Source organism: Necator americanus, chromosome V (genome assembly GCF_031761385.1).
Source record: "Necator americanus strain Aroian chromosome V, whole genome shotgun sequence".
Lineage (NCBI taxonomy): Eukaryota > Metazoa > Nematoda > Chromadorea > Rhabditida > Ancylostomatidae > Necator > Necator americanus.
This window is the reverse complement of record NC_087375.1, coordinates 31,511,839-31,536,129: the sequence shown is the minus strand read 5'-3', so window position 1 is coordinate 31,536,129 and position 24,291 is coordinate 31,511,839. Positions and strand designations below refer to the sequence as shown.

At 39.4% G+C, this 24,291-nt stretch overlaps 6 protein-coding genes across 7 annotated transcripts; 5 read left to right on the top strand and 1 right to left on the bottom strand.

Annotated features, from left to right (window-relative positions):
* Positions 1-678: 678 nt before the first annotated feature.
* On the top strand, positions 679-4,836 carry RB195_015796 (uncharacterized protein; the record flags this gene model as incomplete). Its single annotated transcript, XM_064206677.1, has 5 exons — positions 679-745; positions 1,470-1,505; positions 2,913-2,972; positions 3,534-3,593; positions 4,829-4,836. 5 exons carry the CDS (start codon positions 679-681, stop codon positions 4,834-4,836), a joined length of 231 nt encoding a protein of 76 aa, XP_064062558.1.
* Positions 4,837-7,929: 3,093 nt separating this feature from the next.
* Positions 7,930-11,009, top strand: RB195_015795 (uncharacterized protein; the record flags this gene model as incomplete). The annotated part of the gene is made up of 5 exons (XM_064206676.1): positions 7,930-8,115; positions 10,057-10,120; positions 10,344-10,609; positions 10,673-10,733; positions 10,801-11,009. 5 exons carry the CDS (start codon positions 7,930-7,932, stop codon positions 11,007-11,009), a joined length of 786 nt encoding a protein of 261 aa, XP_064062557.1.
* RB195_015794 (uncharacterized protein) lies at positions 10,384-15,504 on the bottom strand (the record flags this gene model as incomplete). 2 transcript variants are annotated; one of them, XM_064206675.1, is made up of 10 exons in its annotated part: positions 10,384-10,615; positions 10,812-10,941; positions 12,876-12,958; positions 13,021-13,106; positions 13,183-13,287; positions 13,343-13,480; positions 13,538-13,613; positions 13,676-13,760; positions 15,399-15,435; positions 15,487-15,504. In XM_064206675.1, the coding sequence occupies 10 exons, from the start codon at positions 15,502-15,504 to the stop codon at positions 10,384-10,386; spliced, it is 990 nt and encodes a 329-aa protein (XP_064062555.1). The 2 variants fall into 2 exon arrangements, with proteins under 2 accessions (XP_064062555.1, XP_064062556.1); XM_064206674.1 differs by lacking the exons at positions 10,384-10,615; positions 10,812-10,941 and adding an exon at positions 12,419-12,597.
* Positions 15,505-16,154: 650 nt separating this feature from the next.
* RB195_015793 (uncharacterized protein) lies at positions 16,155-18,610 on the top strand (the record flags this gene model as incomplete). The annotated part of the gene is made up of 2 exons (XM_064206673.1): positions 16,155-16,200; positions 18,306-18,610. The coding sequence occupies 2 exons, from the start codon at positions 16,155-16,157 to the stop codon at positions 18,608-18,610; spliced, it is 351 nt and encodes a 116-aa protein (XP_064062554.1).
* A 243-nt stretch (positions 18,611-18,853) lies between these two features.
* On the top strand, positions 18,854-19,231 carry RB195_015792 (uncharacterized protein; the record flags this gene model as incomplete). The annotated part of the gene is made up of 1 exon (XM_064206672.1): positions 18,854-19,231. The coding sequence occupies one exon, from the start codon at positions 18,854-18,856 to the stop codon at positions 19,229-19,231; it is 378 nt and encodes a 125-aa protein (XP_064062553.1).
* Positions 19,232-21,685: 2,454 nt separating this feature from the next.
* RB195_015791 (uncharacterized protein) lies at positions 21,686-21,901 on the top strand (the record flags this gene model as incomplete). Its single annotated transcript, XM_064206671.1, has 1 exon — positions 21,686-21,901. The coding sequence occupies one exon, from the start codon at positions 21,686-21,688 to the stop codon at positions 21,899-21,901; it is 216 nt and encodes a 71-aa protein (XP_064062552.1).
* Positions 21,902-24,291: the final 2,390 nt, after the last annotated feature.

The following is a 24,291-nucleotide window of genomic DNA, read 5'->3' as shown; positions in this document are numbered from 1 at the left end:
TTGACGGTGCAAATTCGACACAATTGCATTTCGTTGGGAAACAACACATGGGCGCTTGTTGTGTAAACATGTTCAGTGCTAGGATGATATTTTGGACATGTGTTTTTTCCTGCACAATGCATTTATTTACAAATTAATTTTCATTAAAGGATAACGCCAGGCACTTTATCCTTTTATCCTCAACGTTGTTCCAATGAGATTATCGTTCAATCCAAGCTGCTACTTAGCTTATCGCTTTTAGCAGGAAATTTTACGAAATCGCTCTGACATATTTTAATTAGTGCAATTAACGCTTTTAATGTCGTTGTGCATGTTCACTTGTAGGCTTTATCATTTTGTTCAGTTTCAGAAGCCTTTTCTTCAGTTTCCCTAATATCTACATATTACGGAAGGAAATTCAGCATTCGGGCTGTTGCTTATTGCGCGAAGAAAAAAAAAACGTTTCGAATAACAACGAGCTTTGTGTTTCTGATATTATGCTTGGAATAAAACAACGTTTATTTCATTCTATAAATGCGATATGTAATTGTGCAATATATTGTTTATTCTAAGTTTGAACGAAAATATGATTGCGAGAACGTGAGAGAGGACCTATAAATACGCCTACATAACAATATGGGCAACTATCATTCAATTTCGTTCAACCCTTGAATAGGTGCGGTTCCAGAAACAATAACAATGTTGTTAATTCTGACTGTCGGTGTTTCGCTCCTCTTCACCGCTACTGCTCGTCCGCTTGATCCAGGTAATTTATGTGCAGTATTCAGATGTCGGAGATGTCAGATCCGTGATATTGAGCCTCGAACAACTCTATTTCAAATTAGCTTTGCAGAAAGTCGAACAAAATCTTGTTAAAGTAGATGTTGTATTTGTCGAATACAGAACCATATCACATACAATTGTAGCAAGAAATTTGTGTGTAGATCAACGAGAAAAAATTTACAGCCAAATAAGACGCAAAGAATTACGTATGTACAAATTTGAGCCGTATCAAACCGCTTTTGTTTACCTCTTAAGGAGAGTTTCTGAAGGAGAAACGGGATAAAAACAGTTTTCTGTGTAGCTTTCTGCGTTTTTAGTAGCGTGTGCATAGATATGGCGTAAAAGCTCCTTATAACAGTGCTAAAATGAAGAGATGTTAGAAATGTCCAATACAGATTCCTTCTACTTCAATCAGTGAAGGCCTTAAAGTACTCTAACACCATAAATTAAACACCTAACTAGCATAAATTATAAGTTACAAAATAAATGTAGCATATAAACGTGACTTAAACATATATGTAGATATAACATACAGTTGCAAAATTGTATGTGTACGGACTAATGATTCATTTATGAATCCGAATTAATTTAGCTATTCATACATATTCTATAAATTTTGAAACAATTTGTACATCAACACAACAATCCTATTACAGTAGGCTTAAGAATTGCTATAATAAACAATTCCTGTAATCTTTTTTTTATAGAAATGCATCAAATCGGGCAGCATAGGATTATTGATGGTAAGTACCGGCTACTTTTATTCAAATTGGCTTCTATTCAAATCCACAGCATATTTCTTTTTCTAAAAAAATATGTAAGAGTTCTAAAATGAGATGTTTGCAACACACAAGTGGAGATATAAGTGTTTTGGGATGGCCACTTCTGGATTAAGGTATCGTCCTAATGTGTATGGTACCGCTGGGAGATTACGGTATATAAGTGTCATGGTATGGCTACCGTACATGCATACACACACCCACATTGTTTATGCCTGCCATTCTGTGGGGTGTGCATAACAACGAGAAATTATTAGACTGGTGTCAACAAAAACGAAAAAAAAAGCTTATCGATATGTTCGATATTCAAAAAAAGCAGCGAATTTCCAAAAGTGATTTAGTCTCAAAAGTTTCCATTGATTTTGAACTGAACAGATAACAAATTCCCCAACTCATTTTCCTTAAAGGCAGCACACCACGAAACTGACGATATTGCGATTTCTGTAGGCCGAAAATACTGACTATGGATGGGGTGTGGATTACGAATATGGCGCGTTAAAATACCTTCCCGTACGAATTTTCCTACAAGACCCGTTATAACACTACTTTATAATCCGCCGATTTCCTCAACAGCCTATCGATTGGTTTTGTTTGAACAATCCACTGCTGGACTCTCATTGATCATTGCCTGCTCGTTCGCGGGCATGAGTACGCGTGTACGCAGGTGGCGCCTCGTAGTGAAATTCGAACAGGCGAGCTGTTTCCCACGCCATTTTTCAGAGCGATAGACAGAATTGAGCATGTACACGCTTATATTCCAAATCTACACCTTTAACCTTATCTTTTCCTACAGAAATCTCTAAATCGTCAATTTCATGTTATGTAGCCTTTAAAACGAATGAAGCAGTCCTGATTTTAGTTTGTTTCTCGTGCAGGTGGAATTTGACGGAAACGTTACGCGGCTTTTTTGGATAACTCTTGCATCATAAATAATTAATAGTTGGCCATCAAAAAAGGCGTCATCAACTTATTCGTACTTTTTCTCGAAGTCTAATGATTTACGGAAATTTTGGAGAATTTCTTGACCGTTAGAGTTTTACGTGGCGGTGTAGTGAACAGTGCACGTGTAATCAAGCTAAAAACCATGTATTCACGAGTAAGGGACAAAGAAAATGTAATAGATGCGGTCCACCGACCAAACATAAGCTCTAATGCCTAAACTTGACCTTCAGCTTCACAGCTACAAAAAATGTATTGCAAAGAAATAATTCACTGATATAGTTGCCAATAAAAGTGATATGCAACTCGTTGGTAAAGTGCTCTTTTGCTTTTCGTTTTTATTTTTTTTTCTTTGTTGTTTCGGAAGAAAAAAATCAGAAAATGAATTAACAAAATAGACTGAAGAAAGATTTTTTGAAGATCTCTTTGTAGGACAGATTCCCTTCGACACTGTTGTTGTTCCACCGGTTGTGAGAATAAGAACACTTCCCTGTAAGTATTTCATGATATAACATTTATTCATTTATTCTATCTAATTTTCCTTGAAAAGAAAAATAGGTTTGAGTTATATGAATGTGAAACAGAAGAAGAAGAAAGAATTTGGCAAGTATAGAATGCGTCGAAAACACTTAATCTTAATAAAAATTAAATTTTTGAACTAATTTTCAGCTTTTTTTTTTCGAAAAGGGAACTTTTCGTGTAACTGCATGTAATTCGAAACTCGAAATATTTTGAAAAAGAAATAGCTAGGTATTTCTGCATAACAACAGAAGAGTTATCTTCTTCTAACCGAAGTTCGGTCAGGGACAAGTTCATCCCTTACGAACCTATGATTTGGTCATAATTAAAACTACGGTCAACACCGATTGCTAGACCTAGTGACGCATAGTTCTTATCGTAGATTCTTAACGTAGAGTTACATAAATTGATATGTTACATAGACGCAGACATGTTCTGCTCTACTTCAAAAGCTTGAATTTAAAATTGAATTTAAATGATTAGTGAATTGATGAAATGATGAAATTAATGTGAATTGTAAAAATTATCATTAAGTTGACGATTGGGCTGGAACTTCCGAAATATGGCGGGTGATCACTGATGGGGTATTCGGTGGTAAGTCAAGCTTTCATTCGTCCTTTCAGCTCTAACAAGCTTTATGTGTAGTGGAGCACATGTTTTCGCAACAGCTTCAGACATTAATGAATCGAGGTTGAGGAGGAAGGGGAGGAGAATCTTCTATCGCACGTAACCAGACATAAATAAACGACAAGACGACGATGAAAAATTCATGTTGTCCGTGTAGTGCATTGTCGTTTTGCTGAGGGGGTTACAGTAGACATGTACGCTATGGGATCACTCTTGCATTCTGTTGTAGTCCTGTATAAAACTCAGCGGCATTGAACGCAATTGCTGTCGCCATATTACGTTAGAGGCAACGATGACCTTTCGCAGAACCTGTAGCGTAGAGTTCGGGTAGTAGACTATGGGACCCACCGTTGTTCTGTTCATTTCTCATGATCGTCGTTAAAAAACATCGTGGAAGACGCCATTTTTTTACGACGTCGACGAGCTTCCATTGTTGGTCGAATATCTCTCATAGTGCGATAAAGAATATTCTGACTTAATAATAAAATGGGACTGCAACCCAAATGCTGAAAATAATTTTATGACCTTGATTCTTTCGTTAGAGAACGAATGTGGTCGTATCGAAAAGAAGTTTATCGTAAGATAATCTAATGTACCGTAATCTTCGGCACGAAATTCAACACGGGAATTGCGATATTTTCGTTTGCATCGTAGAATTTGAGGATGCAAAGGCATTCTTCGGGATTATAGAATTTAAGTGGGATATGAGCTTAATTTGAGAGATATTTGTAATAACATGGAGTATTACGTTGACTTGTTTAATGATCAATTGCTCATGGATTGATTACAAGATATGGATAACCAATGGCAGAATTTCTAGTTAAAAATAAAAGATATTTTTGTCACTCAATGGCAGGAGAAAATTTGCAGCTTTGTAGTTGCATTCGAATTCTCTTACTCTTCAGATTATTGAGGATTAAACAAAGTTCCAAGCAATTCTGACTTGAAAATGCTGTTGATCTCATCTGGTCTCAAATTCCTTGAGGTAGATGCGGTTTTTTTTTGTGCTAGGGTTTGAGGTAACGTTGTTGATTCAAGAACGTATCCGTTTTGAGCGAAAACTATGTTTGTTTCTTTTTTTTTGAAGGGCTATTCGTCGTGATAAGAATCGTTAAAAAAACCATCAGCAGCATTTCCCAGTTTTTTTTTTCGAGAGATCACTGCTATTAAACCACGACTTTTTTAAAATCTTTTTTTTTCAGGGAACTGAAGAAGAGAATCAGTCACGATACGATCAAGTGTGAGGGTCCGATAAACTCTTTGTTTTCTTTACTGTTTCTTCCTGAACAGACCCACTAAAGGATAAATGATAAAGTCATTGGCGTATCCATCCACTCGGGATGCGCCAACGCGACTTACTGGAATTCGTAATCGTTGAGGTTTTGGAACGCATGTTGGCCTATACAACGACTTGGGGGGCCAGCCGATGATCAAGCCAGTGTTTTTATCCTCCCAGACAATCTAGTACCAATTTGTAGATCTCGGAATGATGAAAGGATTGCTTTGCACTATGGCGGTTTCGTACCCCTGACCGTGTGGCTACAACGGACCTCTAACCGACTGCGCCATACCCGCCCCAGACCCACTAAGCTGAAACAAAGATATGGAAATTGTGACATAAACAAGCACTGGATCTGTTTCGAACAGAACCCAACTTTCTGATTAAACATTCAAAGCGATATTTCCTTAAATATGTAATTGTATGTCATATCTTCAAAGGTGGGTTACGGTGCTTAAAATGACAATATACTTATTGGAGGTATCAGGACCGGGTACTAATTTTTCACGTACATCGCTGGTGAAGATGAGAAATTTCCTTGCAGTAAATTCTGCTCGGCAAAATATGCGCTAATTACTGTTAGAACTCCGCCAGCAAATCTCTGCGGATTGTTCAGCATAGAAGCGAAAAAAAGACAATGACCAACAGGAGGAAACACAACAAGAGTGAAAATTCTCCGAACGTGTATTCTCAAGTGCTATCCACTTCATCGTCATCATTTTGTCCTTGTTTCTTAGAAAAACTTCAAACAGTGTCAAGTACCTCTAGGGTATTTTTTCAAATGAAGGTCAACAACAATTGTAGCGGAAATAATTGGAAGCAAAAGGAACAGGTGCAGTTGTTGAGGAGGTATAGGAGGAATAACCAGCTACCTAAGTACTCGATGCTTTTTTTGTTTACTCATGCACTGAAAGTGCTTCTCTATACTGAAACAAAACGAGTAGGAAAGTCTCAAAACAAGAGAAAACCGCAAAAAATAAAAATATCTTTTGAGGGTTGTTAGGAGTTAGGAAGAAAGGAATAAACAGGTGGGGGCCTTTGCATTCGTTTTTTTTTTTTGATGTCTTGCGATGTTTAAATCTAGGTAACGCAACGGCAACATCCATACCAGAGTGATCCACATTGTGTCCCAAAGGCCTTTTAAAGCACAAATCGTGGACGAACCACTAGAGGAAGCTCACAGTACGTATCATAAATGATGAGCAAAAAGTAATACTGGTAAGATGAGTTTGAAGCAAAATATAAGGCACTCCATTACTACTCTATCTAGCCTAACTCCTCATTTGATTGATAAAAATACGACAAAAAATTTCATCTTAACATGGAAAGTAAAAACAAGAAAATAATGCTAAAGTAAGACTGTAATAGCATCAATAATACTGGTAACATAATTAGTATTAGCCAGTCAAAAATGATTTCGAATGAATGAAAATTCTATGGTCACTGTTGCCAAAGCGTCAACGAGAAAACTGACCCTGAAACTAAACATATGTTTGTGACCATCAACGATTATTTTAAAGAAGTGAGCGTCTCTGACAATCGAGAGCAGCCCTATGCTTAATTTTCACTCTGATTAATGGTTAGGGGAACTCACACTACAACCGGAAATTCGGTCAACTATCAATGCTTTTCGGAGATTCGTTTGTAGAATGTGTAAATGAATAGAAAAAAACGTAAGAAAAAATCGCAAACCATTGTACTGTGCAAAAATGCATTAATTAAGTGGAATTAGTAGAAATCACAGACTCCATAGAAATAGAATGGAGGGTCTTTTAGAGGTTTCCTTGGATTTTTGAAAAACATTCCTAATTTTTCAACAACGTCGCGGACCATACTGAAGAAACCTGAATTTTCCATAGATCTACAGTATAGCATGTGGTCTTCCTAAAATAGTTGAATATGTATGGAGCACTGAGTGTGTTTTCAAAAAAATTAAGAATGGAAAATCTGGCGGAGACGACTGAATTAGCGCAGAAATGCTGAAATCTCTTCCACCTTCTGGGATCCATGAGGTGGCGAAGATCATCCGTTCAATATGAATTCACGAAAGCATACCAGATTGACATGCAGTCATAATTTTCTTCCACAAGAAGTTATCCGTCACGGAACCCAAGATCTACCAAGGAATATCTTTGCTGTGTGCGATGTGCAAGGTCTTAGAGAGGATCATCATGAATCGGCTTATTAAACATCGAAGCGAAGAAATCACCCGTGATGAGCAACCCCGATTTCGTCCTAGTGACCATTTTTTCATTGTTAGGAAAGTGATTAAAATGTGCCTGCGGCACTCGATGCCTATGCAGTTAGCCTTTTTAGATTTCGAACCCGCTTTCGACTCTCCTCACTGGGGCCTTCTTCACAACGTGCTTCGCTCCAGGTAAGTTCATTTTCCTAATCGATGACATGAATAGAAGAGCAACTGCTGCTGTTGGAAAACCTCATCATTCGAAGTGGAAACTGGAGCAAGACGAGGGGCTGTCACAGGATTTTTCTTGTTCAACTTTGCCGTCGATGATATCATGCGAAGAACAGTTGAGTAATGTCCCGCCGATGTCGTTCTAATACCATCTGCACGTCTCTTGCTTGACCTCGAGTACGCCGATGATGTAGTGATATTGGCTTCAAGCACCGCAATGTTGCAAGATTTTGTTTTTGATTTTTTGTCGATGTTGTACCGCAGTTAGCTGCAGCCTATAGTTTACGACTCCGCCCTGATAAATGAAAGCAGCAGTTGAGTATCCACGAGACCCTTAGCAGGAGTCAAGGTGAATAGACAACCAATTGCTCTTGTAGACTAGTTTTGTTATTTGCATGCTAAGAAACGACGGTCAACTGCGAGAGAAATTTTCAGCAAAGATGCGCTAAGTCCACTGACTGTGGTCGATCCCCATCACCAATGACGTCAGATTACGAGTCTACCTATCATGAATTCACCATATCATGATTCACGGATTCGAATCTTGGCCAGCGCCGTCAACGGTGATGGAGAACCCCGACTACGTGGAAAGGAAGCTGTTTAGATTGATGTCTGGGTACCTTTGGTTAATGGTGTACTATAACGAAGATTTCTGCTCGAAAGTGGATATGGTGCACCAATGGATGACGCGAGGAAGACATCAACATCTTTCCCTGCCCTCCAAAGTAGCCGCAGAAAACCGTCTTCGCTTTCTTGGCCACATTATAAAGAGACCATCGGATCGCCCTGTTCAGGTTGCCTTGAGAATGCTCGCAGACTCAAGTTGGAGGAGGCCACCCTACTTAACAGAAAGTTCTGGACGGAAGTGGAGAAGGAAGACCTTAAGAATTCTGGCATTGACAGGCAATTCAGGCGAGACGTAAAATTTTGCGGAATATGGAACGGCGACAGATGGATAGATTTCTTGCGAGTTCCTGCGGAATCTGGAACAGGATGAGGTCGAATATGTACAAGGAGGACCCACCAATGGTGCCGATAAGGCGCATCAGCCCATGACAACTACCCGCCGGTTAAGTAAAGTCAAGTCATGTATAGACAATTTGAAAATTTGAGTGATAAATTCGAGATCTTTGGAAGATTAAATAAAATGAGTTCAGCTCAGGAGCGTATTACACTAATGATAATGTTGCCGCTCACTACTCCACCACCCTCCACTCCACTCGCACCTAGTCTATGGTAGACCTTGATTTCTGTAGTAGAGTACTGATGAGACAGAAATACAGTATCAGGGAAATGTAGACGTGCAGTAAAAAGTGCGCAAAGGATTTCTGTCGGAGTTTTCACTATGGAAAAAATACATATGGCAAATCTCCCTAGAAAAACCAAAGTAAGAAATGTAAAATAATAAAATATATGCAATAATATCAACATGGTATAAATAAAATATATTAATATTAAAAACTCGCTACTACTTTTTAATAAATCTCCGTATACTAGAAAACTGAACATTTACTGTAGCCAAATACCTTTTTTTCACCCTAAAACTTGGATTATTATTGAAGTTCTTTAAATAAACAAAAAATAAAGAATAAGAAACTATTCCATCAGTGCATTTCCAAAATTTATTTTTTACCGTTAACTAAATATATAAAATTGTCAGACATCAATCTTACCCAAATCACCGTTCGGAAATAGGGAATACCATAGTGTAACACAGAAAAAGAAATACAACAATTTTAGAGCTTTTCTGGAAGCGTTTTAGTGCGATACACAAAAAAAGAAAAGAAGAATTTAGAAATTTAAATTTAATTTTAATTTAATTTAAAAGAATTTAGAAAGCCGAAGACTCCATTTCAAAGTTTCAAATTTGGGAGAATTGCATTTTTTTTTCTCTACATTCGCTAAATTTCACATTCATATCTGAAGACAGCGTATCGCAACAAGTGCATCGATACGCTGGTATTAAAAAAAATAAAAATAACCTTAAAAAAGCTATGATTAAGTTCTGATGAACATCACATCAGAGACAAGGTTATATTTTGTCCTTCTCACCACAAATTAGTTTTATAACGTGGAGAAGAGAAGAAAAAACTAATCCTGTTCATGTTCTATGGACGAGGGACGAATAAGGACTTTTCATTAAAGACTCGTTGTACAACGAGTTAGCACTTAAAACATTGGGAACATCACTTTCTATTGAACGTTTCGGGTTCACTTAAACTTTTTCAATAACACTGCAAAATAGTAAAGAAATGGGAAGTATTTAAACACGCATGCTTCCTGAAACATTCAATAACAATGGTTTCGTCTCATTTTCTGTTATTATTCGTATTATCGATTTCTAAAAGGTATTTTATAAAATTGTACAATAGATTTCAGAGGGAATTCTTTGCACGTGCACCAAAAAAACCCACTCATTCTTATGTCCGCATTCTTTTATTTTGTAGTTATCGCATTCAAAAAGTTTTCCCCTTAAATTCATGTAATTAAATTATTTCTTTTTATATTGTGTATGATTTTCTTGTGTAATGGAAGCACACATCCATAGTAATAGCATAATTCCACGCCATAGTTCAGAAAGGTCAATGAAACTCTATTCGAAAACATGACTCTATCCTAAAAAGTGGGACTCTCGGGAACTCAAAACTAGTAAAAAACCTTTAAGGAAACTTCCACCCTCTTGCAAAACACGAAATTGGGAAATATGCTGCAATTCTTAATAAGTGAAATTTCAGATCAGACGCCAGCATTTCACCAGGAATTATCGACGGTATGTTTTAGAACTTATCAAAATTTTAGGTAATTCTTCTAACTAACATACAGATGCGTAGGTAATAAATAACTTCGTTCCTCCTTTGATCAGAAACACGTAAACAAATAAACAATATCACATAAATTTCTAACTTAAATCTTTTTGCAATAGCTAAGGATTGAGAAGTGAAGCAGTCAACTTAGAACTTTTTTCTTTCCTACAGAAAAATAAATCTTCTAGTATGACCAGCATAAAAGTGACTATGTCCAGACTTCCCTGGTGTATCATCGGATTTCCCTGCTCTTGGATTTCATGGCATGTATGAACCGCTAACATACACGGATTTCACTCCGGATGCTGCTGTTCTACCCACCAGCATGACAGATCCAATAATGTCAGCATCAATTTCACCTCCAACGCCGGTCATAGCTCCTGCGCCACTGCTCTCACCACCACCGTTCAGTGCTTCTCCTGCGGTTGTAACTTCAACCATTGCAAGAACACCGCTTTTTCCATTTCTGTTGCCATTCAGTGATGTAAGCCTTAATTTGAAAAATCTCACTGATCCGTGACCAAGTGAGGAAGAATATTTTTTTCAGTTCCCTCAATACTATCAACCTCGAACCGTGATCCAGAACATTGTACAAGCGTACTCTAAAGGTGACCTTTTTTTGAAACTTAGTCTTGGTCCAGACTTAAGCTCTTCAATTATACGCCAATCCTTCAGAGTCTGGACACCTCTCCGATACCTCGGAAAGTTTTGAATCGCCGATGATGTCGGTCGTGAGTGCGCCATCCATGCCAATGGCTGCAGCTTCAGCGCTGTCGGTTACAACTGCACCAAAATTCCCAACCTTGTTGGGGGCTTCTGTGCAACGAAGACTATTTGCCAAGAAAACTGCAGCACGACTGGCGGCGGAAAAGAAGGAAAAATAGCTGATTTCATTACGCTTTTGCCTACTCCCTACTTTACTTACACCTCTGGAATTCTTTATCAGCACCAATGTACAAACGTAAAATATACGCATAAATCAAAAGAAAATAATTCATCATTGGTTTTAATACCCTTGCTCCGGTGTTTTTGCTCACGTTTTCGCCAACGCAACATATCTTTAACAAGTTTCGCCCCTGAGTTTTCTCTGTTGTAGGGGGAGAACCAAGGGGCGGGTGCAGCGCTGTCGGTAAGAGATCCCGCTGTCTGTACAATCGATCTGTGGTTCGAATCCGCCCTAGTGCAAATCAAGCCTTTGACACGTCGGCTCGCCCCCGCAAGTCATTGTATAGGCCAGTTACATGTTCGTAAACTTCAGACGATTCTGAATTGAAATGAACGCCGAACGCGCGGCTCTGAACTCTGCGGGCAGCCAAATAATTCCTGAAAATTTCAAGCCAGTGGGTTCTTGAGCTCCGCGGATTAACAACCTACCACAAAGTAGAGTTGTATTACCCAAGTTTTGCTTTATAAGTACTTCACAGCCTTTTATATCGGTCAAAATAACTAATTCTGATCCCCTTTGTTTGACTAATTTCTCCTGAACCCAGAATTCTTTCAAAAAATAGATATACTAAACACTGATTGTTTGTGTTAGCATTATTTTTGCAATACAACTGGTTTTATTCGACATATGTTCCTTACTTAACTGGAACGTATCCTCTGGATTGTATTTACAACCCTCGAACTGCTGGAAGTGTCTTAATCCTTTTATTATCAGCAGCAACAGAGATAGAATGCGACGCAAAATCGCAATAGATCACACCGTGTCTGCACGTTCCTCTCCTACTATGATCGTCCGTTGGGAAGGCGCAGGTATTACACGATTTCGGGAAAACATGCTTCACATCAAGGAATGTGGGTCGAGTACGTTGATTTTTTCGAATGACAAGCTCCTCTCCTACTGAACTTCTTCGCTCACTCAAAATCGCCAAGTTTCACTCTTTTCTGGGTTGGTTCCATTTTTTGGGACAGCCTCAATGCAGAAGACAAATCGTAGAGAAGATCGAAACCCTGGAAGGACTAACACACAGCATCGCAACTACAGAAAATTTCATCTTTTCTGGTAAAGTCCATGATATGTGGGAGTATCACCTTATTGTTATAATCATCACAAGCCGTTGCTATAGCTAATGTAGCCTGTAATCGTCAACATAGATCAGCACCTTTCTTTCGTATATGCGAAAGTTTCAACGATTTTAGAAATAGTTTAAAAAGAGGAAGAAAATATTTTCTGACTGTTGAAGTGTGCCCCCAATTTCAATAAAGAGTCGGAAAACAGAAATGGAATAAAAATTTTGTTGCAGCATAATGTCATTCAGGGGTGGAAACGCTAGTATCCTCTCCGTATTAATTATTTCCGCTTAACGAAGACACTGGTGAACGAATCAAAGCCATCGTTGATGTCTGCATTCACAAATTTTCCAAATGATTCAGGATCAAAAACGGTGTCTTGGATTTTTGCCAATAACTCCCGTACAAAAGCTTCCAAAGATTGGAAGAACGAATACAAACTAGAGGAACCAGCACTACCTATGAAGCAGCATTAAGAACAGAGAAACGCCAGGACAGTAAAAATAATCAACCCCGGCTATCAGGATTCCAAATGTTGTATATGCTTTTTTTCCTCCGCATTTTATTTCGAATTATACTTTGGTTTGTTTCTTTCTCAACGTTTTACTTCATATCTTGGCAGTTTGTAGAATTATCAACGTTTCACGTGATGCAATACACCAATATCATTGCAAAAACATTTATTCAAGCTGTGCAAAGATATTTCCTCCACTCTGTTCACGCGCTACACAGCCCACCTGAGCACGTCGACATTCCAATCCTAGAACAACGATTGCAGTTGGGGCCCGGTTTGTATATTTGTGTACCTGGAGCACCTCCTCTGAAATCACGTTGTTCAATTTTCTTGACCCTCCCTAATTCTTTGTCCAAAATTTCACTTACGCAGGAGTAAAGTGGCAAATAACTTGAGTGAATGTAGTACAAGGTACTACGGAGCAGCCTACAGACTGATGACTATCCCACATCATCTAAACGCACCAGAAAACCCATTAAATTGAGTCTGTTTTGCTGAAGTCATATCTCTGAGGAGATTTAATCACAAACCATTGCAAGGTTTGATATTCCAAGATATGTTTGGTAGATATTCCTCTCCGTTGAACTTTGAGGTAGTATCCCGGAATTGATCTCATCCCTCCACGCATTTATAGCCTGAAATTCAGCAAAAGATATATCGCTTACGCATGTGCCCATTAAAGTGTCCTACCGTTTCTAACACAGTTTGATTAGTAGTAGTGATGCCTGGGTAGGAATATCGAGTTTCGGCGGTAGTCGTTCCAGAATTGTAGGGAAAGCACTGTTGAGCCCAATTATAAGCGCTTAGTTCTGCATCACAACCGTAGGCCTAAAACGAAGAAGGGAGCATTGATGGAATTTCTCGCTGTTCTACCTTTTAACCCACGAGTCTTATCATTTTCGATGCTTGACGTGCGTAAACTCCTGATGAAGAAACGAAGCGCCCTTGAGCAACTTGCGATCTGTAACACTTGAACATGCTTCAATGCTACTCCTAAAATTAGAGATTGCAACAATCACCAACCTTATATCATTAATTCTTGTGACGATTAAGTTCCTCAATACGTCATTCAGCACGTGATTTTGAGTTGAAGGACATGTGTTCTGACCTTGAAAATCCGACTGTTTTACTATTATTTCCATTGTTTGCTCTTTCCACTTTCATTAATAAGTGTACTGATGTGTAGAAAAAGTTTTTGTAATTGTCAGGTAGTTGGGTACGAGTTTAATTCACTTGGCAGCAGTGCATTTCTATCACTGAAATTCCTTCTGTTGATTTCAAAGGAGATTTCAAAGTTACGGGTGAAGGTCAGCAATGTAGTGCCGAAGGATTGAAAATCGCTTAAGTTCGTATGTAACCGCTCATTTCAAGGATTTGACTGGATCGTTCTTTTTATAAAATTGTGGGGACCAGAACCTGCACTTTTTTTTGATATAAGAACCTTAAAGAGAGCTTACAACTTCTCACGAAATTTTTGATGTTATGATCTCTGTACGAGCTGAAAGGGTGGGGATAAAACTCAGTTCTTAGAAGGAGGAGGAGTTAGGGGTTTACACGCGTATGAGGGAGGACACGGACTTAGTTTTCTTACAAATCATGAAGAACGTAGAGATATGTAGAGATAGCGAGAGTGGAGTGTTTGAATGTGAATCCTAAATGAACGGCTCGTTTGACACAACCGCGATTGCACTGCGGAATGCTCGCATACTACTTCTCGTAGTTAGTTGCATCGTTGAGGAGATACGACAATATGCACAGGGTGTTTTTCTGTTTTTTCTACCAAGAGTAAAGGTACCAAGTGTCCTTCCCATGTTCATGAACTACATCCCTACTACTACTTATGCAAAGACCCATCATCTCGTGGTACGCGTACTTTAAAGGCATCCCCCACATTCTAAACGGACAAAGTCGGGAGAATTCGTAGGGTGCTAATTGCCGTAAAAAACGGCCCGGAAGATGCGGCGCCGCACAAGACTGGCGCGCTCCAATACCTCTGTACAAAATGGTGCGCCAAAACGAATGAAGCTATCTTGCGGGCCGTTTTTTACGACAATTAGGAAGAAATGGACGGAATCCCCCCCCCCCCCAGCCCCCCCCCCCTAAAAAAAAAACCCCCCCCAAAAACCCCCACCCCCACAAATAAGGGGGGGGAAAAAAAAAAGTCGGAGAATCTAACTGATAAAAATACCCTGTTCCTTACGTAAAAAAGAGATATAAATTGATGCTTCATTTCGCATCTCAAGCTTTATAGGTACAGTTCGCTTCAGTGTCTGTTAGTACGTAGCAGTAAAAGCGATCAGAAAGTTGTACCGTATCGGAAAGAACATTGTAGAGGAATTTAGTGAGGACTAACATATTTCACGTGATCAACTCTATGAAATTTCCAGGAAAAATGCACACTGACTTCGAGAAGTTGTAGCGAAAGCGTCTGCGATAACATTACCGATTTGTCCTGTTGCAATTAGCTCATGAAAAACATTGCGAGGTTTCTATTCCTATCAATATCATATTTATCCAGGTAGCTATTTAGCCATACATAGCATTTCTCTAAAACTGAAAAAGTAGCGATTTTTTCGAAGAAAGAAACTTTTTATAACGGCAACTTATCTGTGTTTATTATTTATTTCAAATATCTCGCTACTTCTGGCACCTATGAGTATTCAAAGGCTACGTCTACTAATATTCCATTTACTAATTTCGATTAAGTGGAATGTTTGGATCCCTCTGGAGCAAAAAAAAATCTCACCAGCTGTGCCAATAATGCCGAACAATACTGACAGTATCTAAATATTCCATTATCATATACTGTATGTGCAAACAACAATGGAACTCACCACAGTATAGAATATCATTGTTTTCGTTAGAAAGCAAGATTTTCTCTGGAATTTCCTTTATTATATTTTTATTTGTGAAATACACTGAAGATGCTCCGTACAAGAGGAAAACAAAAGCCGGTATAGGAAGAAGAGACAGAGTAACGAAAAAAAAAACAAATATTAACTTAGATAGGGAAGAAGAAGCGTCAAGTAATGACCACAAACAAAAACTACACGGCAATACAGCTTAGGTACATCCAAGGTATTAAGCAGCCGGTGTCCTCTACAAAAGCAGAGCGTGGCAGATCGCTTTATGCTAGGGATTAGTAGTGTGTTATATCTGTTAATTGCACCAAAGAAACCTTAATAAGATGTTGTTTAAGCACATATTCAAAAGAAAACTGTTCATTTTGTCTACTTTTCCACAATCAGATAACCAGCTTGTGGTTAAGCCCCAAACTATAGCCATTCTCGAGCGGTACAGTGAAGAGACAGCGAAACAAATCCTATATGTTTCCCTAAGTACCCCACCAAGTGCTAAACCGCTTTCGTTCTCCAAAGAACCATTGTTTTCTAGGTCATTGGAACCAACTGATATCAGCATTGTAAAAGGAAAAATTCCGGATCGTCTACGGCAGAAACGAGCTCATTAACGAACAAGAGGACCATTAGTGAGGGAAACGAAGATGCGGTTATTCACTGAATCAAACACTGGCTCTAACGTTGCTCTCGGTATCTTTTATGCTAACACAAAGTGAACTCCACTGATGCATTTAACATTACATTACATTCAACATTTCAATGCAAATGAATATTTCAACAATGAACATATGTGTTGCATAAAGGGCAAAAAACGTGCGGCGGCTTAATATTGAACGATTGCATAAGTTGGTCCCAGATCTTCACAGATGACATTAAAATGTATTGGATGATTGAAATCCGGTACATTTCATTCACTTTTCCGCATTTCCTGAAACGGTCTTGCATCACTCTATAGTCAAATGTCTTTCCGGCCCATTCAATTTGTACTTCAATTTTATGTTTTCGAAGTCATAATTAACATTGGGCGTCAAAGAGACCCTTTCCTTCAAAGCCTAATTCGGAATCGATAACACATCAGGAGCACAAAATATGAGTCAACAACGCAGATAAAGACCTGTTCATATCCATACAACGAGCGAAAGAGTGTCTAGGTGAGCGCTCAACAATCCGCTTCGGATGTGTTCAGCCTGATGACTGTGTTTCTTCTGTGATTGTAGACAAGGCGGAGGGAAGAGGAAGTGAGTGCGTGCAATAAAAGAGAAAGAGCGTGTGTTGTCCTGCGTTCGGTGGTAGTAGTTCGCTTCGTTCGAATACATTCTTCGCCGACAGAAGATCCTCAGCAAAAAATTTACATACCAGGCCTCCTCCCCATATTTTTTTATTCAGACGCGTCTTCTGTTGTGCCTACGAGGTACGTCAGAACACGTCCTCTTGTACACGTTCTAGTTCCCTCAGAATCCTATTTCTAGGTTTAACTTGAAGAAGGTGGTGAGGAGGCATCATTAAAGCCGACCGCTCGCTCGTGGAAGCGACGCCTACTTCTACTGGAAGCTTCTACTGGAAGCTTCTACTGGAAGCTTCCTAATTCAGGAATCCATGCAGTATCCATACTCCCTCGTGATAATATTCATAAGAGTTAAGACGTACAAATCCGTCCAGGCCACTAGCAGAAGATTTGGCGTACCGTAATTTATAACCGCACATTATAACTAGAATAGACCAAACCAGATGACTCATGTCGCTGGACGAGCATCGCAAGTTGCTGCGCAAATAGAAAGGTTCACGGTCAACGGATTTGACGCCTGAAGTGTCCCCAGCTTCACTTTAACTTTTAAGAACTGATTTAATTTTTTCTCATGTAAGAACACACATTTCTTCAGCGTTATGGTGTATCACTTTATCCATTTCACAGCACTTTTTTGCGACTCCCAATTACACCGACGTAGCGATAGCAATCAACACCGGCTACGGCACATCGACGTTAAAAAATTTTTTCTTCACATTGTACTTTCAAACGTTGTTTTCTTCGTATCGTTTTAGTTCATATCTTCGCAGTTTGTAGAACTATCAACGTCTCAAGTGATGTAATACACCATTCTCATTGCAAAGAAAAAATTTATTCAAACTGTACAAGGATATTTCCTCCACTCTGTTTACGCGCTACACAGTCCAATTAAGCACGTTGGCAATCCAATCATAGAACAACGCCTGTAATTGGGGCCGGCTTTGTATATTTGTATACCTGGAGCACCTCCTCTGAAAATCATGCCGTTCAATTTTCTTGACCTTCCCTGATTCTTTTTCCAAAATTTCACTTACGCAGGAGTAAAATGGCAAACACAACGTTTGTGAATATGTTATAATAACGAATGGAGCAGCCTACAGATTGATGACTATCCCATATCATAAACGCGCTGAATAACCCACAAATTGATTTTAAAGTTTTTTTGGAAAATAAAAAAAAAACCCCAGATTTAAACCCTTTTTTTAAAAATTAATTGGGGGAAAAAAAAAAAAAAAAAAAAAAAAAAAAAAAAAAAAAAAAAAAAAAAGAAAAAAAAAAAGCGACCTTCAGCGACTCGAAACCTGAAACACTCAAAGAAGCTCCTTTTCAAATAAAATTAGATACTGGAAAAATCACCAACCTTATCTGACTAAGTCTTGTTATAACTACATTTCTTAATGTCGACGTCATCACAGTGCCTTGATTTTGATTACATTGTAAATCCTGACCTTAAAAATTCAACTCCTTCATCGTTTTTCCATTGCGTACTTTTTTATCCTTATTAATGAAGTTCCTGCCGACATTGTCTTAGCACCATCAGAATGCCCCTTGACTGATCTCGAGTACGCCGACGATGTTGTTATATTCGCGGAAAGCAGTACGAAACTTCAACATGTCAACCTTGTATCGAAGTTGGCTGCAGCCTATGGACTACGTCTACGCCCCGATAAATGCAAGCAGATGTGGATCTCTTCGAGTCCTCAAACGGGAATCAGGGTGAACGGACAACCGATAGAACTTGTCAATGAGTTCTGTTACCTGGGCTTTACGCTGAAGGACAACGGTAGCTACGAGAGTTCAGCAAAGATGCGCTAAGGCCACTTCTGACTCCTTAACGAAATGCCTGTGGTCGACCCCCATCACCAACGAAGTCAAGTTGCGAGTCTACCTATCCGCAATTCGCGCCTATCATGATTTACGGATCGGAGACTTGGGCAGCACCATCAACGGCTCGACTGCACGGAACGAAAGCTGCTTAGACGGTTACTTGGCCACTTTTGGCCTAGGGTATGCAACAATGAAGATCTCTACGCAGAAATTGATGTGGTATGCTGGCGGATGACACGTGGAAGACATCAACATCTTGCACCGCCATCGAAAGTGGCTAAAATAAATCGTCTGCGCCTCTTTGGTCATATATTAAGGAGACCGGCAGGTCGCCTTGTTGAACAAGTTCTGAGGAGTTTGTCGGGTTCAAGCTGGAAGAAGCCACCTCTCCGAAAACGGCAGTTCTGGACTGAGGTGGTGAAAGAGGACCTGAGGATACTCTGCGTGGATAGGCAGTTCAGGCGAGACGTAAGGTTTCGCAGAATATGGAATAGCGACGAATGGATTGATTCTGCGCAAGCTCTCGCAGAAGATCGAGAAGGTTGGGCAGAGCTGTGTTCAAGGACGGCACACCTCGGCGAAGATGCGGGTAATCGAGTCAGGCGATGACATCAGCCCGCCGATTAAGTCAAGTAAGTCATTAATGAAGTGTACTACTGTGTAAAAATAGTTCTCGTTGATTTGAAGAAAGTGGGTAAAATTTGATTCATGTGACTGCCATTCATGTTATCATTGAGTTTTTAAAATTTGATTCATGTGGCTGGCACTTATGTTATCATTGAATTTTGTCTCGCAGATTTACCTAGGACAAGCAAAAAACCCACCGGCTGTGATGATAGCGGCGAAGAATGCTGACGGCATCTAAATATTCCATTTTCATCTATTATATATGCAAGCAACAAAGAAACTTACCACAGCATAAAAGTTCATTGTTTTTGCTAGACAGCAAAATTTTCCCTGAAATTTCCTCCATTCATTATTTATTTGTGAAATCTACATCGAAACAAGTAACTTTTTCAACTTAGATAGAAGAGAATAGAAAGCTGAAATGGAAGCTACAAGCAAAAATCCGTGGTAATATGCATTTAAGGTATTGAGCTGTGCTGTCTTCAGCAGCGGCAGATCATTTGATGTCAAGTACTACTGATCCTTATCCCTGCTAATCACATTAATTGAATGACTCCAGAAGTTTGCGTACAACGCTTTTTTGAAACAAAACCGTTTATGTTGTGCCTTTTTCCACGACCAGACAACCAACCAAATTGTGGTTATAAGCAACATGCCACGAATCTGACATGGTCAGGGAATATGGAGAAAGCTAGACATGAGGTTACAGATTGCGGGATCAGGGGTAGTTCCGCTCATAGCTCTCCAACACTCGTAAAAAAACAGTGGGAACCGCTTTAGTTCCTAAGAGGAACGTTAGAACGCTCTTCTATGTATACGTTCTGGTCCCTCAGCAACCTATTCATAGGTTTCACTTGAATAGGCAGTCTAGAAGAACTCACAGGCTTTCGACAGCTGCGCAGTTGGATGCGGCGCATGTGCGGGTCGTTGCAACTGAAATCGTCGTGAAAAACGGAGTCTTTTACGTCCTTTTTTCCTATGATTAGGGAGAGACGACTGCGTATAGAGTTTGTCCACTAGAAATCCATACCACGTCAGATTCGTGCCTTTAAGCTGCAAATTATTTATTCTTGAGCAGAGCAGTAATGATGCTCTGAAAAAATGGTCTATGTGCCCATATCTACTCAGCAAGTACTTGACCATTTTTATTTTCGGAAGGAGTATCGTTTTCTTGGTCATACTAATAGGGAGAGAAATGAAGAAAAACAACGAACAAGAGGATTATTGGTGGAAAGGAGGATGCGGTTATTCACCGAATCAAACATTGGCTCTAACGTTGTTCTTGGTGACCTTTGATACTAACACAAGCTAAATGCCACTGGTGCCACATTTAGCATTTTGATGCAATTGAACATTTTAACAATGAACTTATGTTTTTTATATGATGCTAAATTTGTCCTGTGCTTAGTATCGAATGACTGGATTAGTGTCCAATTTTTACAGATGAAATTAAAATGTATTGCAACCGTGAACTGAGACTTCATGTTTACTTTTCTGTTTGTGCTGAGAGGATATGGTGTCTAGTATCAGTTTGTACCCAAGTATCGTTCAAGTAAGTTTTGTGCTCAAGGGAATTTTCCCAAATGGAAAACGAAAAATTGCATTTGGCTATAGGGTTTTGGCAAGGTGTCAGCACTGCACAAAGAACATTTCAGGCGCTCTCTTGGATCATGATGGTGCTCTCGAGCAGCTAGAAAGTTTACAGATTTCTAAATAGAGACTTCACTTTCGAAGATCAATTCCGCTCTGGATGTCCTTCTGACATTGATAGCGAAATTGTGAGCACTTTCGTAAAGGAAATCCAAGGAGCATGACTGAAGAAATTGCTGAGAGGTTGGCAATGATAATTCAACCATTCTTTACCGTTTGAAGAAGCTTGACTACGTCCGAAAGCTCGATACATTGGTGCCGCTACTCTTGCTCATCACATTCTCATTCAACACAATTATATTTATACAGTATGTCGACGAGGGTATTTCAATATCATACGCACAATTTCTCCACAAAACCGTAGTAGCACCCGTCCACCACCAATGTAATAGCACTATTCAATATATGCCATAGTTCATACAAAGCGCCACATGCTTCCGGTCATGTGTCGTGCTCCGCACCACTTTCTCAGCTAGCCGAGACCCTTTCTCCAGTTTTCTTTTCCTTTTCTTCGTGGTGTTCGTTCTCTTATCCAGTCGTATTTGATCGACCACCACCTTTAACCATCTTTAAACAGTAGCCACCTGTGCTCTGAAACGCATCCCTCATCCGCTTAGTAGCTGAGAACCGCAACCACGTATCCACTTGACAGGTCCGCATTGATCCATGCTCTGATGTCGTGTATATTGTTATTACCATGTGTTGTCCTCATTGGGATAAAGCGCATTTGAGAACCACTTCTACCACATTGCATCCACAGAGACCACAAGATTAAGGGACGAGGGGATGAGATCAGGGGCAGCCCCGATGCCCATGGAGGAGGAATCGGGACAGGTAGATGGACGCTGGGCTCGAGCCGCAGGGTTCGGACAGGCTAAGCCGCTCCTGTGGTGGTTAGCCCAGCTCGAGTTTCTCCTGATCCGGGCAGTCGGCCTCGGGTCTTATCCACCGATTGCTGCCGCTCGTCGCTGGAGCGGAGACGACAACACCATTTATCTGTAATGAGCAAGGGAACCAGGAATGTGCGTGAAGTCTCATGAGAGCTTAATTTCTCTAACAATTCAAAAAAAAAAATGCAATTTCTCCAGATGAACATTGCACTTCAAGATTTTTAACATAAACGAAAAAGGTATTCGTTTTTACGAACAAGGTCAGTGTGGTAGATATGAATAGCTTAATACTGTTCTGCATGGCTACAACTTCCAGAAAGGAAGATGTTGCATTATGTGCAGTGCACTTCGGTCCCACGTGGATTATTTCTCCAAAAAGGGGGAACTAATGCAATGAATTTCTTCGAAGTTTTGAATTTGTTAGTACTGATTTGCATGGCGGTAATTCTTCCAAAAAAATATAAACTAGCACAGCCCAGTGCGCTTTGGTCGCCACGTGGAAAATTCTTCCAAAAAAGAGGAACTAATATAATGTGCAGTACACTTTGGTCACCACTAACGATCAACAGATGAGAAGCCACACAAGTGTAAAAACGCGCATTGTTGTATAACTCTGTGGATGGGCTGTTTGATACCAGATTGCACTTTTCAATTTGCATTCTGAAAATCCCAACAAATCCTGCAAAACAGGATTACCTTCGGTTGTGCCGGTGTTTAAATCTAGGGTGAAGATTCATTAGCCGAATAAATTCGTCGGAGGGAGGTTAGATTACATTCAGATCATTAGCAGTTGCTGTATTTGGTCTGAATTTGCACTCTGATGCAGTATCTTTGAATTTCTCTCAACTTCTTCCCATCAAATGGAAAATGTTGACGTGTTCAATCTACAAACATTAATCCCAATTATTCTCTAGGATATAATGGAAATCCATATTCTGCGAACCATATCCCACTTCGACACTTTCTAAAGATCGTTTCAGAAACTATTCTACAACAACATAAGCTACAATAAAACAATACCAAACTGTATGTGAAGCAATAAAGTAATACCAGGAGGTGTCTACTATTCTCTTTATTCCAGATTAGTGAGAATTTTTGTGCATCAGCGTTCGTATTCTTTGTTGTGCTCAACTTTTCCCTGTAATGAATGTGTACCGATCACAGTGTTCAGTTCCTATAATTTTGCAGGCCATGACCCCCCTTAACTAACTGGAACATATTGTTTATGAAGTCAAAAAAAAGACAAATATCAATTACCTGCTCTGGTTTTTTTCCTTAGCGTTCTGTTACCCATATTTTTTTATTTGTTGCCCGATAGCAAACCGGAGAACATGTGGTAAGTGAATATCCTTCGAAGCAGTCCCCTCCTTTCTTACCCATCCCCGCTAGAGATAAATTCCTAAGCGGAAGGGCAGAAAATAATGTGTCCAATGGTACTCGCATCCATGTACATACAAGTGGATTACAGCTTGTTCCTCTAAGTTTTTGTTCTAATCATCAAATTCAATTAAAAAAAATAAATATTACATGTTTTACCTGATCGTCAAGTCAAAATTGTCAGCAAATGCACAGTTGCTTTTATTTTTAATTTAAGAGAAATTGAGTTGACTGACTTATTGAGTTGATTGACTTAGATGAGAATTGCATGTGAACACTTATTACGTTTTATCTAGCTAATCTGTGCACATAAAGCTTCTTTCACCGAACTCAAAATAATTTCTTCGAAAATTTGACTTTGGTAGTACTGATTTGCAGGGAGGTAATTCTTCCAAAAATATAAACTAGCACAGCCCAGTTCGCTTTGGTCGCCACTTGGAAAATTCTTCCAAAAAAGAGGAACTAGTATAATGTGCAGTACACTTTAGTCATCACGTACATAGCGATCGACAGAAGAGCAGCCACAAAAGTGTAAAAATGCGCTTTGGTTTATTACTGTATGGATGGATTCTTTGATATCGGGTTACACTTTCCAATCTCTCTCCTGCAAATTCTGCAAAAGAAGATAGTGCCGAAGCATGGATCCAGAGAGAAAATCCTGACTGACTGTTTCTCCTTGAACATCATTATCACATAAGTAAAACGGTCAACTAATACACATAGACAAAAAAGTACCTGCTACTGTGAAATATCGAGTAAGTATGAGTGTTTCTTTTACTTATTCGCCTCAACTGTTCAACAGCAAACTTAGGATTATTCCGAAAAATGGTGTTTTTACTTAATTGGTATAATATTCTTGGTTTAGTGCCATAATCAGCTCTAAGTAACACAACGTCAAAGAATGTCTGTTTAAGCACGTACGAATGGCATCATATGGGAACGATACTTCTGGACTCATTCCTAAAACGCCGACTTTGAAGTCAATCACACACTAGGCCCCTAATATGCGTTACGAGATCGAGATATGTCCATGTTCATTAAACGACCGATAGACTGTTTGTATGTGAACACAACAGCCCATTATGGTAGTGTCCAGGTGACTGCGTTACGACTGTGATTGTGAGC